The sequence below is a fragment of the Chionomys nivalis genome, chromosome 4 (genome assembly GCF_950005125.1).
Source record: "Chionomys nivalis chromosome 4, mChiNiv1.1, whole genome shotgun sequence".
In the NCBI taxonomy this organism is placed as follows: Eukaryota; Metazoa; Chordata; class Mammalia; order Rodentia; family Cricetidae; genus Chionomys; species Chionomys nivalis.
This window is the reverse complement of record NC_080089.1, coordinates 105,875,198-105,890,756: the sequence shown is the minus strand read 5'-3', so window position 1 is coordinate 105,890,756 and position 15,559 is coordinate 105,875,198. Positions and strand designations below refer to the sequence as shown.

Below are 15,559 nucleotides of genomic sequence, written 5' to 3'. Positions count from 1 at the left end.
CCTGTCTCCAGCAGGCTCATAAAACGCACCAAGGTTTTGACTCCAGCTGGTCACCCTGGGGCTAAGTGTCCAGCCCCACCGTTGGTCCTGTGTTTCAGGAAACTTCCCTGGTCAACATCAGGCATCACCAGTTCCTAAGTTGAACTTCATACAGATGTTCCTTCAGGAAGAGTCCGAGAGAACAACATCCCATCAGGCTTAGAGAGAGGAAGTCACACCCATCACCTACGATGGCATTACCAACAAAACAATGCCTGTGAGGGAATCCCAAGTTACAGAGAGCTGAATGCATGTCTCCTCTGAACTGGAGTTACAGTTGTGGGCTGTCTTGTGATAACCGAGGGTCTTACCCTCGGAGTCTCTGTCAGAAGCTCTTTCAAGATTTGCCTTTTTTTTTTTTTAAAGACTTATTTATTATGTATACAGCATTCTGTCTGTATGTATGCCTGCACACCAGAAAAGAGCACCAGATCTCATTACAGATGATTGTGAGCCACCATGTGGTTGCTGGGAATTGAACTCAGGACCTCTGGAAAAGCAGCCAGTGCTCTTAACCTCTGAGCCATCTCTCCAGCCCAAGATCTGCCTTCTTTTAGTACAAGTCTGAACCAAATAGTTTTGATTTGTTCCGTGTGTCTGGTCAGGTCTGTCTGGAACTGCTCTCATCGAATTTGAATTGGCTTTGTCCCACTGAGTTCTAACCTGGTTTCTGCATCTGTTTCAGTGCAGATTCATCCATTTGAATTTGCTTCTAACTGGCCAATCTGATTTGGTCTGACTTTTATTTCATCTGCTGTCGTTATTCCATTATGTTCCTATATTTATCCTAAAGAATACACACACACACACACATATATGTATTTTTTGGCATCAGATTTTTGAACTTCACGGTCAGAGGCATTGACTTAAAACTGCTACAGGATGCCTATGAGTCCTTCCCTTCTCTCTGTCCCTCTCTCTGTCCCCTCTCTCTATCTCTGTGATCTGAAGGATATTTTAAAACTTGCTTTAAGCAATCTTAAGTTTTAAATTATTTATTTATTTACTGGGGAGGGGTGTGTGGTGGTTTGAAAGAAAATGGCCTCCAAAGGGAATGGCATTATCAGGTGTGATCTTTTTGGAGGAAGTGAGTAATTTTGGAGGCTGGCTTTGATGTCTCATATATGCTTAAGCCGCACCCAGTGAGAAAGTTCACTTCCTGCTTCCTGATGGTCAGGATGTAGGACTCTCAGCTCCTTCTCCAGCACCATGTCTGCCTGCATACCACCATGCCCAACCATGGTGATTATGGACTAAACCTCTGAAAATATAAGCCACCTCATTAAATATTTTCCTTTATGAGAATTGCTGTGGTCATGGTGTCTCTCTCTTCACAGCAATAGAAACCCTAAGACAGGTTGTATAACTAATTATGTCTGAAATGACTACTTCTAATTCTGAAATAGAATTAGGAATTAGGAGTTAGGAATTCAATTTATAAATCGGGGGAGTACAATTTAAGCCACGTTAGTGAAGTTATATCTGTAGTGCAAATTCTAATTGGTCTTAATAATAAAAACCCGGAGTCAGATGCAGCCAGCCCTTAGAGTTCTTACCTCTACGAAATCCTCAGACCAAATGTGGTATCCTGTCTCTACAGTCCTCAGACTGAATGCCTTGAGCTCCTCTCTCCACCCAGCCACATCTCTTCCTATCTCCACCTTCCTAGTGCTGAGACTAAAGGTGTGTGACTCTCAAGTACTGGGATTAAAGGTGTGAGTCACCACTGCCTGGCCTCTAAGGCTAACTAGTGGTTTAGCTCTGCACTCTGATCATCAGGCAAGCTTGATTTGTTAGATCACAAAGTAGCACCACAAATATCTTTGGGATATTGACCTGTATAGAGTATATCAACTAGGAATTTGGGCTTGGAGCTATGGATTTGATGTTTGATCTAAACTTTTGCTTTTAGCCCCAACCCCTCATATTCTTATTTATTTTTTAAAATTGTTTTTCATTTCTTGTGTGTGTGTGTGTGTGTGTGTGAATGCCTGCACATACCTGCATACTATGGGACATGTGTGGAGGTCAGAGGAACTATGGAGTCAGTTCTGTGGGATGGGCGGTGGGGTGAGCAGACGACGGGAATACCAGGCTTCTGCCTCCTACATAACAGGACAGTAAGTCAATTTTATCAACCCACTGAGAGAATCTTACATGATTCTCTCTTCAGTTCGCACAGACCAGAAACCTGGCTCCAGGGCAGATGCAATGTCCAATGGACGACAAAGAAAGCTTGTACAGGAGTGCTGCCAACCTGGAGGATGCAGAAGCACAGAATTTATTTAAAAAGCCAGGTCAAATGCTGGTTGTCACTGCACTTTCCTGGCTAGTCAATAGGCAGTATCCTTGAGGAAAGATGACAGTTCTTTGCAGAAAGAGGAGTTACCAGCTGGGCAGGCAGTGGTGGTGCACAACCTTTAATCCCAGCATTTAGGAGCCAGAGGCAGGAGGATCTCTGTGAGTTCGAGGCCAGCCTAGTCATAAAACAAGTTCTGGGATGGCCAGAGAGAGCTGTTATACAGAGAAACCTGTTTCAGTACCCCCTCAACACACAAAAGAGGAGTCCCCAACCTTCCCAAATACCCATGAACGTTCCATAGAAGAGGTAGCGAGAACTAGATTGCAGCAGCTGAGCAGTGATATGCTAGGTCTTTGGACAGGTGATGGGGTCCAAGAGAGACAGTGCCTTCAGCCCATGATTCCCCTCAGGGACTGACAGGACTTTACTAGGCTGGTCCCGGGCTTCCCGTTCCAGCGCACAATGGATCCCTTCCTCTGGACTGTACCACACAGGACCACAGCGCAGCTGGGGCTCCTCCTCTTCATACCAGCGCTGTTCACTGAAGTCAGGGAAGAAAGCTGCGATCTCTCTGCTGGCGGAAGCCACAGAGTCTATGAGGAGAGGAGAGGGAGAGAAGAGCTACTTAGGAGGTTAAGGCAGGAGGATTGCAAGATTGGGACCAGCTTAGGAAACAATGCAAGACCATGTCTCAAAAACAAGACAAAAAAACCCCAAAAAAACCAAACCAAACCAAACAAAACTCAACAAGGAAAAACCCAAATGAGAGAGAAGGGTTATCAAAGGGAATGTAGGGTAGAGGCAGTCAAGACAGCATCAGGTTCCGAAACCTGAACCACTCAGTACAGGTCACACGGCTGAGACGGCTATACAGAGCCAGAAATATATGGAAACAAGCTCAATGGAGGGACCACCGCTGTCAATCTCCTCACATGGCTTACTCGTCTGCCCCAAGGCATCCTTCCTCATGTGTGACTGTGGATAAGAGGTTGAGACTCACCTGAGCCATGAGTAGTGTTTCGGGTGTCAGTGAGGCCCAAACTCCCACGAATTGAATCTGGGGCCATGTGGCGTGCTCGAAATACTCTGGTGGGCCCCATCAGTGTCCTCCAAAGCTGGATGGCATCTTTGTGGGCAAGGATGTAGGCTCGGATTGGCCCACTGAGGATAAAGAAGGGATATGACCACTTAATCTAGACATGTTGTAGACAGGGCAGGAATGAGTTCACTATACTTCCTGAACGTCTCTGTCTTCTAGTGAGTACTGAGGCTGCTTCAAAGGGGAACTGATCAGGAGAGGCCGACTACCGATGTGCAAGGAGTGATGGGCAGAGTTGCTAAGCAGCATTCCGTGGTACTCCACCATAGCCATTGGCTCGGTAGCCACAGGACAAGCACCTACCGCCTATGGGTCAGTGTAGCTCAGTCATGACTCTTCTTTTAGTTTTTTTGAGACAGGGTTTCTCTGTGTAGCCCTGGCTCTCTTGGAACTTGCTTTGTAGACCAGGCTGGCCTGGAACTCACAGAGATCCTCCTGCCTCTGCCTCCTGAGTGCTAGGATTAAAGATGTGTGCCACCACAACTGGCCTTAGTCATGTTTCTTTAGACTTGACAGTGATTCCATCTTTAAAGGGTGGTAAGTGAAACTGGCAATTCTATTCATAGGGAGGAGATCTGCCATAGCATATAAAGATGTTGATACCCAAAATTAGAAGTACCTGGCCATGAACTCCACCAGCCGCTGATAGAAAAAACGCCCTGCAAAGAGAGAGTTCCTTCATGAGAACATGGCACCCAGGGAAGTTTCCCACTGTTCACTACCTGTAATACCACACCGTCTACAGAGATAACAAGAACCTTGGAGTATAACTTTTTGATGGAGGAAGGTCATTGGTTAAATAATAAAGAAACTGCTTGGCCCTCATAGGTTAGAACATAGGTGGGTGGAGTAAATAGAACAGAATGCTGGGAGGAAGAGGAAGTGAGCTTAGATGCCATTTCCTCTCTTCTCTGGGGCAGACTCCATGCCTCTGCTCTCCAGGGCAGACGCGATGAAGCTCCAACCCAGGATGGACGTAGTCTAGAATCTTCCTGGTAAGCGCACCTTGGGGTGCTACACAGATTATTAGAAATGGGCTAAATTATTACGTGAGAATTAGCCAAGAAGAGGCTAGATATAATGGGCCAAGCAGTGTTTAAAAGAATACAATTTGTGTGTTGTTATTTCGGGGCATAAGCTAGCCAGGTGACCAGGAGCTGGGGTGGCAGGAACGCCAGCCCACAGCCCCCACTACAACTTTTCTGAGTGCGGATCTAGATTCTGCCACTTACAATCTGTACACTTTTGGTTAAGTCAATAACTTCCCTAATATGTCTTCTAAATCTATACTTTGGGATATAACATTAGCTTGTTATGATTAGGGGAAAATTTTTTATATTTCTATGCATGCGCAAGCGTGTGTGTGTGTGTGTGTGTGTGTGTGCGCGCGCGCGCTATAGAATACTACCTGCCACAACCTTTTCTAAATCTGAGAAAATTAAGTGAAATAATGAGCATTAGGGAAATGTTTGACAAGATAAATGTTTACCCAGTGTTAATTACTGATATTACCAAGGCATAATATTAAATTTCTGATTGGGACTATACAGGAGATCTCTCCTAGGAAAAGAAAATACTGATTATCATGAGAAGTCTGTGCAGAAGCAAACATGAGAAGACACAGGGTCTGGGGAGACGGCTTGGCCAGTAAAGGGCCTGCATTACCTGCATGAGGATCTGAGTTTCCAGAACACACGTACAAATGCCAGGCATGGTGGCACACATTTACAGACCTAGTGCAGGGGAGGCTGAGGTAGGTGGCTGCTTGCGGCTCAGTGACCAGCCAGCCTAGCCTACTTGTTCATACTTGTTCAGTTCTAGGCCAGTGACGGGACCTGACCGGAGCCGGGGGTGGGGGGGTGGGGGGGTGGGGGGGGTGGGGGGGGGACACGACGACGACGACGACGGTGGTGCCTGTGACTGACACCTACAGTTGTCCTCTTGCCTACACACACACACACACACACACACACACACACACGCACGCACGCACGCACGCACGCGCACACAACACACACGCACGCGCACGCTCACGCAAGCACGCACGCACGTGCGCACACACACGGGGTGGGTGGGTTGTAACGCAGACTGCAGGCCTGACCTTCGTGCTCTCGGTAGAACCTGCGGCAGTCTTCCTTTCTCCACTGTAGTTCTCGCGTCCGCACAATGAGGAACTTGTTGCTCAGAATCTGCTGATGTACAGCCTGGAGAACAAACCATTCCAGAGATAGAAATCAGTCAGGACTCCAGCTATCTAAAGGATCTCTTCACATGTCTGCCCGTGATAGGTGCTATGATCCAGATATTAAGTACCCTTCCACCCCGAAGCTCATGTGTTAAGGTCGATGATGGTCATGGGAACTTCAGAAAGTGGGCCTTCCAGAAGAAAGTGCCATTAGGGCTGTGCTCTTTTTTTTTTTTTTTTTTTTTTATATTTATTTATTAAGTATACAGTATTCTGTCTGCGTGTATGCCTGCAGGCCAGAAGAGGACACCAGATCTCACTACAGATGGTTGTGAGCCACCATGTGGTTGCTGGGAATTGAACTCAGGACCTTTGGAAGAGCAGGCAGTGCTCTTAACCTCTGAGCCATCTCTCCAGCCCCCTAGGGCTGTGCTCTCGAAGGGGAAGTGGAACCTCAACTTTTCCCCTCTTCACATCCTGGTCCCTGCAGTGAGCACTTCTCACCGCAATAGCCACCCTCAGCAGAGGCTGGAAGAGACAGGACCGAGCGCCACAGACTAAAACCTGTGAACGTCTGAGGGAAAATGATCTTCCCGTGTGTGTGGCCCAGTGGCAGAGAGCTGACTAACACAGAGGTCAGGACCTCAGCTATACTGCCAGAGTATGAGCCGCAGTCTTAGGCGGAAGAAATGTCCCTAGGCCCCGCCACCCAGAAAACCACACAAGTCTTTTTAATGGTCCTGTCCTCAGTTTTTCTCATTCATTCTAAGTCATGATTGAAGACTATGACTTATTTACACGTCATGCTTTGGTCAGGACGTTCTGGGTAGTTTCTACTATCATGAGTGTTTTGCCTGCATGTATTTCTGTATAGCGTATACATGCCTAGTTTCTGAGGAAGCCAGAAGAAGGTGTTGGATTCCCTGGAACTGGAGTTACAGATGGTTATGCGCCAACACGTAGGTGCTGGGAACCAAACCCAGGTCCTCTAGAAGAGCAGTTAGTGCTTTTAAGGGCTGAGCCATTTCTCCAGCCTGAAATGAGTCATTTGAAGCTATCAAATTTGGAATGTAGCATTTGATAACTAATATATATATAAAATATATATACACACATATATGTATATATAACTAAGTGATACATTTAAATAAAACTAATACATATAACATTAATATATACATGTTAAATATATTCAGTTAAAATATATATTAAACTACTATAATACACATACACAGACTAGAGTTTTGCTTTTTTTTTTTTTTAAATTGGAACTGGGCATGGTGGTATATATCTTTAATCCTAGTACTCTGGAGGCAGAGCCAGCCTAGTCTACACAGTTAATTTCAGGCCAGCAGCAGCTACACAATAAAAATTTGTTACAAAAAAAAAAATTAATCAAGGAAGATGGTTCAGGGAGTAAGGGCATTTGCTGTGCAGGCATGAGGACTCGAATTCAAATCTGCACACTCATGTAAAATAAATAAAAATATGAAAATGCAAAATATTTTATTTCTTATATTTTAGATATACCTATTTCTAAGAGTAGTCTTCTAAGGGTCAGAGTTCACAGCCCTTAGCTCTTCTTTTCATTTTCTTTCTTTTTTTGTTTGTTTTTCGAGACAGGGTTTCTGTGTGTAGCTCCAGCTGTCCTGGAACTCACACTGTAGACCAGGCTGGCCTGGACCTCACAAAGATCTGCCTGTCTCTACCTTGCCACCATGTTGAACTAGCTTTTCTTATTTACGTGTGTGTGTGTGTGTGTGTGTAGGTCAGATGACAGCTTGCAAGAGTTGGTTCTCTCCTCTACCATGTGAGATCCACAGATCAAACTCATGCCATTATATGCCGAGCAGTCAAGCTGATCCATCTAGCTTTTGAGCCTCAGCATCTAGCACACGACTGAGCTGTCACAAGTGGTCCTGTAGCATCGAAAACAGGACAATGGAGATGTAGGTTCACTCTTACCTCCAGAATCAGCGGGTGGGCAACTGCATCAGGCTTGATCAGGGCTAGCGTGAGCTGGAGAGCCTGAGGGCTTCGCAGGATGGAGGTCATCTCACCCTGCCATCAGAGGGCTGGATTAGAGCCTCAGAGTGTTGAGTTCTCAGCCCCTTCTACCCTGGAAGCCACCTAGCCTTGCAAGTCAACCAGGAGCTTCCCCCGAGCCTCACAGAGCATCGTCAGGCTGTATGTGACCACTCACTTACCTATCTGCACTCATGTGACTTTTTACTACACTTGTTTGTTTGTAGAGGGGACACTCAGGTCACCCTGTGAGGTGAGACATACAGTCTGCTTTATGCTACAAGTATAAAGGCAGCAGGGAGTTCTCCACTGAAGAGAGATGTGAGTTGATGCCACCACCTGATTTTGCCAGAACTTTCACATCTTCTAAACTTTTTTGTGTTTTTAACAAGGTTTATGACATCTACTATTGAACAGTCTAGCCATAGGACAACAATGACTTAGCTGGGCAGTGGTGGCATATGCCTTTTAAACCTAGCCTTTGGGAGGCAGAGGCAGGTGGATCTCTGAGTTTGAAGGCAGTTTGGTCTACAAAGCGAGTTCCAGGACAGTCAGGGCTGTCAAATACAGAAGTCCTGTTTCAAAAAAACAAACAAGACTGCCATGGGCTGGAGAGATGGCTCATCAGTTAAGAGCATTGTCTGCTCTTTCAAAGGTCCTGAGTTCAATTCCCAGCAACCACATGGTGGCTCACAACCATCTAGAATGAGATCTGGTGCCCTCTTCTGGCCTTCAGACATACATGCAAAAAAAATTGTATACATAATAAATAAATAAATATTAAAAAAAAAGACTGCCGCCGGGCGGTGGTGGCGCACGCCTTTAATCCCAGCACTTGGGAGGCAGAGGCAGGCGGATCTCTGTGAGTTCGAGACCAGCCTGGTCTACAAGAGCTAGTTCCAGGACAGGCTCCAAAAACCACAGAGAAACCCTGTCTCGAAAAAACAAACAAACAAAAAACCAAAAAAAAAAAAAAAAAGACTGCCATAAGGCCTTATCTATAGTGTTCTTCCAGTCACAGAATTGGAAGATAGACTGACAAGAAAAATTAGGCCACCCCAGATAAGAAAAAGGCTTCATCTCTTATTTAATATTATGGATGGTCTTCCCTGCTCAATAAACAACTGTGGGAATAACTAACAGACAATATTTCTAGACTTGGTTAAGCATCAGAGGTCACTTTCAACTGAAACCACTTCGGCAGGAGGAAGGATCTCAGCCTGTAATTCTAGCACTTAGAGGCTGACTATACAGCCAGACCCTAACCAAATCATTGCAAACCAACCACAGCCCCGAAATATCATCTCTAATCTGTTAACAAATACAGAGAAGGTGTCTGGGGACACGAGCAGGGCAGAATCAGGTAACGTTCTCATTACTTTCAGCCTGAACATAGCTTAGCCAATCACAGTAGGAGTGCCAGGGAATGGCTATGCTAAGGTCACTCACGTCTTCTTTACAGTTTATTACTGGAAGATCCATTCAGACTGCGTACCCGAGCCCAATCTACCAGTACAGGACCAGCATACCCACTTCACCTAATATTCTAGACGATAACATGGCACCGTGGCCACTCAACACGGGGATGTCCTGAGACCGCCAGTTTCTAACTCCCCGCCTCCACACTATTACCAAGTTCTAAAAATCCTACCTATATAATACACCTCAAAGTCCATACAAATCTCTTCCTTTTAACTGCCATTACCCCTTTGTTTGGGACTTCGGTGCCACCCTCAATGGTTTCTAGGCTTTTGCTCTTGCTAGTCCTAAATCTGTTCAACCGCAGCTACAGCAACAAAAACCAATTACACAGCGCCCCCCTTCGGTCAGGGTGTTCTGAAGACTTAGACACCCCCCACCCCCCCACGCCCCCAAAGTCTCCAGACTTTTACTCTGCTCTGGTCTTTGGGTCTTCTGATCCCACAAGACTTTAACTTCTCTGGCCTCATCTGGAGCCTCACAACCCTGAACTCTTTTGCTCCAGTTTCATAGGTTTTTTCCTGTCCCATGCCTTTCTGGCCTGACAAGCGTTGTGGAAGGAAGTGTCCACGTCTCTCGTGGGGTTCCCCTGTTTTCTCCTATAGGTGATCCGTAGAGGGGGTGTGGTTCCTTTACAAATGCCAGTTGGTTTTGTGCTATCTTGGCTATTGGTTTACAAGAAAATGCTGTCACGCCAAGAAAGACAGGAGAAGCTTAGTGAGTTCAAGGCCAGTCTGGTCTACACACCGAGTTCCAGGACAGCCAGAGCTGTTACAGAGAAATCCCCGTCTTGAAAAACCAAAGAAAGAAAGAGAGAGAAACTGGCTTGACTTAAAGGTCACCCTATCAGATAGCGGCCCCGCCAGCTGAGGCCATTTCTTTTACTCCCACGCTGGTCACGTCACGTACTTGCTGGCCTCTCAACGCTACTTCTGCCCCACTTCTGTGACCACGCCCCCCAGCCCCCGTCTTGACTCCCGACCGGCCTACTACTCCCATATTCTAGGCCTCAATCCATACGATCTGGGCTTCTCCACTCCGGGTCAAAGCCCACCCCAAACTCAGCAATCCCGGCTCCAGCGCGGGCCTGGGTTCTGGGTTCACCTGGTCCTCCCGCAGCGCTCTAGGCCAGCAGGCACTGAGCTAGTTAGCCTGCCGGGTCCTTTGGGGTTCTTCAGGCACGTCGCCGGGCAGCCCTCCCCGGGTCCTACTGTCCGGCGGCGGTAAAGTTGAGTGACGTGTGTGTGTGTGTGTGTGTCCTACTGTCTAGCGGCGGTAAATTGAGTTGCGCGCGCGCTCTTGCGTGCGTGTGCGTTTGTGTGTGCGTGTAAGACTGAAGTTGAGAAGGAACAGTAATCCGTTCAAGACTTGCTCGTTTAGCTTCAGGGCTTGGATGCTCAGACATCGCACTCCTGGAATGTTGGAAGCGGGGGTGCCGGACCGACAGCTTGCTTACATAAGATGTCTTCCAGAGAAAAGTCCATTTCTTTCTTATTTATTTATTTCTTGGTTTTCGAGACAGGGTTTCAGTATGTAACCCGGCTGTCTTGGAACTCTCTCTTTAGACTAGACTGGTCTCGAACTCACAGAGATCTTTGCCTCCCGAGTGCTAGGATTAAAAAAAGCGTGCACCACCATCACCTGGCCCATTTCTTTATTAAAAAACAAACAAACCAACAAAAAAAAAACTTAAAAGAATTTTTATATTACCCCACATGCATGCCTGGTGCCCATGGAGCCCGGACAGGGTGCTGGATCCATTGGAACTGGAATTACAGATGGTTGTGAGCTTACGCTTGGGAGCTGAGACTGTAACCCTATCCTCAGGAAGAGCAGCCAGTGCTCTTAACAGCGGAGCCATCTCTCCAGCATGAAAATCCTTTTTTTTTTTTTTTTTTATGTTTATGGTGTTTTGCCTGTGTGTATGTCTATGCGCATGTGTGTGCCTGTTACCAGTAGAGGCCAGAAGAGGTGATCAGCCAACAGGGACCGGAGTTACAGATGTTTGTGAGCCACCATGTGGGTGCTGGGTATCGAACCCAACTCCTCTGCAAGATCTGTGAGTGTTCTTCAACAATGAACCATCTCTCCAGTCTGATGGCTGCTCTTCCAGAGGACCTGGGTTCAATCCCAGCACCCACCAGGCAGCTCACATCTGTAGCTCCAGTTCCAGGGGATCTGGCATCCTCGCACAGACGTACATGCAGGCAAAACACCAATGCTCGTGAAATAAAAATACATTAATTAAAAAAACCAAAAATCAAAACAAAACAAAACAGAACCAACAAAAAGGAATGGCAGGTAGGTGGAGCCAAATTGTTAAGTCTATTGATAACCCAAGGAGCTGTTAGAGGTTGTAACTTAATGTGGGAACCAAAGATGCCTGGCTTCTAACTCTGTTACTTCAGTACCGAGACTTAGGAGCTTCAGTTGAGACAACAGCAATAATAATAAACATATATATCATTATCAAAGCATGGACGATATCAGAGCATTGTTTTCCTCCCATATATTCAGAAAACACTTCAGTGTCCAGACTCTACTGGCTTTCAGGCAAAATTTTGCCCTAGTTTTCAGTTCTTCATGTTGCCCAGACCCCAGTGGATCTGAAGATAATTAGGAAAAGGTGAAAGTTTTAATTCAGTTTTACTGGGGCTCAGGAAGCTCCATGATAGTTTTTCAGTCTCCATTTTGTGAGTCTAAACTCAATTGGGAAAAATCACCTAGGTTGATAATGGGCTGGCAAGATGGCTCAGTAGGGAAAAGCATTTGCTACCCAGCTTGATGACTGGAGTACAATCCCCAGGATCCATATAGTATGAGGAGAGAATCGTCCTTCCCCCCCTCACTCTGACCTCCACTTGAGTGCTGTGGTGTGCATGTGCACTCACAAATAAGGGACTGGCCGGGCAGTGGTGGTGCAGGCCTTTAATCCCAGCACTTGGGAGGCAGAGGCAAGTGGATCTCTGAATTTGAGGCCAGCCTGGTCTTTGGCTTTTGTAGGCACCTGCGCATTTCCACACCTAGACACATACACAGAATTTAAAAATAAAAATGAGGGCTGGAGAGATGGCTGAGCAGTTAACAGCACTGTGTGCTCTTCCAAAGGACCAGGGCTCAATTCCCAGCACACACATGTCAGCTCACAGCTGTCTGTCGCTCCAAGATCTGACACCCTCACACGGACATGCATGCAGGCAAAACGTCAATGCATATTAAGTTAAAAAAAAAAATAAAACCTCTCCATTGCTGGAGGGAGTGCAAACTTGTACAACCACTTTGGAAATCAATATGGTGGTTTCTCAAAAAATCTGGGAACTGATCTACCTCAAGACCCAGCTATACCACTCTTGGGCATATAGCCAAAGGATGCTCAATCATATCACAGGGACATTTGCTAAACTGTTCATAGCAACTTTATTCATAATAGCCAGAACGTGGGAAACAACCTAGATGTCCCTCAACTGAAGACTGGATAAAGAAAATGTGGTACATTTACACAACGGAGTAGTACTCAGCTGTTAAAAACAATGGTGTCATGAAATTCGCAGGCAAATGAATAAAACTAGAAAAAAAAACAAAAATAAAATAAAACCTTTGGAACTGGAGAGGTGTTCAGCAGTTAAGAGTACTTGCTGCTCTTCCATAGTAGGGCCAGGTTTGATTAAAATCTGAATCCCTCTTATGGTATAGTTGTTTTGAGACATGCTGAGAGCTATATGGTTCACAGGACAAATATCTAATTTAATTATGACCAAAGTCCAAATATTTCTGCTACTGAGCTATTTATTCCATCACTTTGCATTTCATTGGTTATTTGGTCATTATGTGAAAATATGGAGGGGTGAGGACATAGAATATCTGATATCTTGCAAAAGGTCTTGCTGAGTGGTGATGGCCCATGTTATTTTCCAGCACTAGGGAGGCTGAGGCAGGTGGATCTCTGAGTTCAAGCCTGGTCTACATAATGAGTTCCAGAACAGGCAGGGCTACAGAGAAAAATGAAAAAGAAAGAAAAGAAAAGGTTCTTATTAACTGAGAAAATGTTTACTGACCAAGCTTATGCTGAGAATCATTTATTGAAGAAGCAAATCAATGAATTTGATCCAAGTACCTTTTACCACCAGGATCCATTTCTTAATGAGCTATTCTTTTTTCCTCCAAACATTGGAGGTTGAACTAAGGCTTCATACATACTAGGCAAATACTGTACCAGGAAGTCCAGCCCCTGTCCCCCAAATTTGGTATCTTTGAAGACTCAGCCATCATGCTTCACTTGGCTGTCTGAGGATTCAGTAACTTTTAATTGTGTTCATAGTCTTCCCCGGAGTAAATCTGTAAGAGAAATATTTGCTTAGAGACACTGCAATCAGTGAAATTCCGAGAAAAGCTGCTGCGCTGATAACTGTACAGCCCACACTCCAGGTGGATGCTGACCCCTGAACTGAAGCTGATGAGAGACATTCTGATTTCATTGAGGCTGAAAAGATAACGGAGTAGATGTGGGCAGAGAAGAGAGCAGAGGGTGTGGGTGCCTGTGATTCCGGGGACTTGGAGCCCCTCAGGGTGCCGCTCCAGCAGAGCAGATGGAAGGTAGAGGCATTAGATTAGAAGCGTGTGCCACCCAGGGGATAGACCAAGGGATGTGTGAAGAACAGAATGGGAAATGGATCCCCACATTCTCAACACAACCCTATCAGCTCTCAGCCGGGAGGGTTTGAGGCGAATCATATGACCTCTCCAGACCTCTGCTTGTTTGAATGTGAGATGTAGCTGAGAGCTGTGCCTTTAAAGGTCTTGTGAGAGGGCTGGGGGAGGAGATAACAGCAAATGAAGGGTGTGATACTAGGTGGGAAAAAAGGGCTGGGGATAGGTGTAAGGACCAGCCCTCCTCCTGTTGTATGCCGTATAGATAGGGAACTTGTGCAAGTCTATGAGGGGAGGAACTGCCATTCATTCATTCATTTATCCATTTTCTTTTGCTTCACACCATGATAAACACCGCCATAGACTTCTAAGTCACTTTGCAAAACTATGAGAAAATTTCTTTGCCATCTTCTAGGTTTGGAAATTCTGGTCCATAAGATACATATGTACATCATTTGTTGCATTGTCTAAAACATGTGAGATTTGTCCTCCCAGTGACATTAAGCCCTCACTGTTCCCAGAGCTTGTGAGAATACTGACATCTTGTCTCCAGCAGCTGGATACTTCCCGGACTTCTGACTTTTTCCAGCAGCCAGGAAATTGGCATCTTACTATTGTTTCAATTTGAATTTGTCCCGTTATTCCAGAGCATTTGAACAGGTTTCACTTTTTTAAAAAAATATTTATTTATTTATTATGTATACAATATTCTGTGTGTATGTCTGCAGGCCAGAAGAGGGCACCAGACCTCATTACAGATGGTTGTGAGCCACCATGTGGTTGCTGGGAATTGAACTCAGGACCTTTGGAAGAGCAGGCAATGCTCTTAACCACTGAGCCATCTCTCTAGCCCCCAGGTTTCACTTTTTACAATTAGGCCGAGAACAAAACCAAGTGCACACTCTCTGTCTCTGATTTTATGTTTTAGAAACAGGGTCTTACAGCAGAGGTAACTTGTTTGACCTGTCTCTAATCTCAAGGGTAAGACATCAGAATCTTCTGTTTGCTCATATCAAGCTTGTAGGTTTAGATTTCTTTTAGCTTATTGTTGGTTTTTAGACTTGGTTACATATACTTATTTTCTGTTTCTCTGTGTATCAGGCTAGCTCTATAGGCAGGATGCTGGATTTTCTGTTTTTCTGTGTATCAGGCTAGCTCTATAGGCAGGATGCTGGATTTCTCTTTCTTTAGTCTAAGAATAGCTGTCTTCCTCTCTCCCCTGCTTCCCTCTTCCCTTCCATTCTCTCGCTCCATGCACAGCATCTCTCTGAGTTGCTAGGCTGATTCTGACCTTGCTATAGATTGGCTAATTGTCATTTTTTAGAGTTTGGGAACATTTGAAGATGCCTTTAGAAGATGGCAAGGAAACCAAACATGGTGGCACACGCCTTTAATCCCAGCACTTGGGAGGCAGAGGCAGGCGGATCTCTGTGAGTTTGAGGCTAGCCAACTACATAGTGAGTTCCAGGACAGTCAAAGATATACAGAGAAACCCTGTCTCGAAAAACAAAAATAATAATAATAAAAAAAGATGCTAAGGAACTAATGGCAATGGAGTTATATAAAGAAATGACCAAATTAGCAATGCACTCTGAAGAATGCTGGGGCAAAGAATATGTCCAAGTCTGTGTAAATTCTTCATCAAACACAAAGAAAAATAGAGGGCTGGAGAGAAGGCTCAGCAGTTAAGAGCATTGCCTGCTCTTCCAAAGGTCCTGAGTTCAATTCCCGGCAACCACATGGTGGCTCACAACCATCTGTAATGACGTCTGGTGCCCTCTTC

The 15,559-nt window shown here is 45.5% G+C and overlaps 1 protein-coding gene across 3 annotated transcripts; it reads right to left on the bottom strand.

Moving 5' to 3' along the window:
• Nucleotides 1-2,277: 2,277 nt before the first annotated feature.
• On the bottom strand, nucleotides 2,278-10,340 carry Nme6 (NME/NM23 nucleoside diphosphate kinase 6). 3 transcript variants are annotated; one of them, XM_057767870.1, is made up of 6 exons: nucleotides 10,234-10,340; nucleotides 7,591-7,686; nucleotides 5,542-5,644; nucleotides 4,060-4,099; nucleotides 3,342-3,502; nucleotides 2,278-2,934 (listed from the first exon to the last, which is right to left on the bottom strand). In XM_057767870.1, exons 2-6 carry the CDS (start codon nucleotides 7,678-7,680, stop codon nucleotides 2,687-2,689), a joined length of 642 nt encoding a protein of 213 aa, XP_057623853.1. In that variant the 5' UTR covers nucleotides 7,681-7,686; nucleotides 10,234-10,340; the 3' UTR covers nucleotides 2,278-2,686. The 3 variants fall into 3 exon arrangements, with proteins under 3 accessions (XP_057623853.1, XP_057623854.1, XP_057623856.1); XM_057767871.1 differs by having other exon boundaries at nucleotides 10,184-10,238; XM_057767873.1 differs by lacking the exon at nucleotides 10,234-10,340 and adding an exon at nucleotides 9,877-10,005.
• Nucleotides 10,341-15,559: the final 5,219 nt, after the last annotated feature.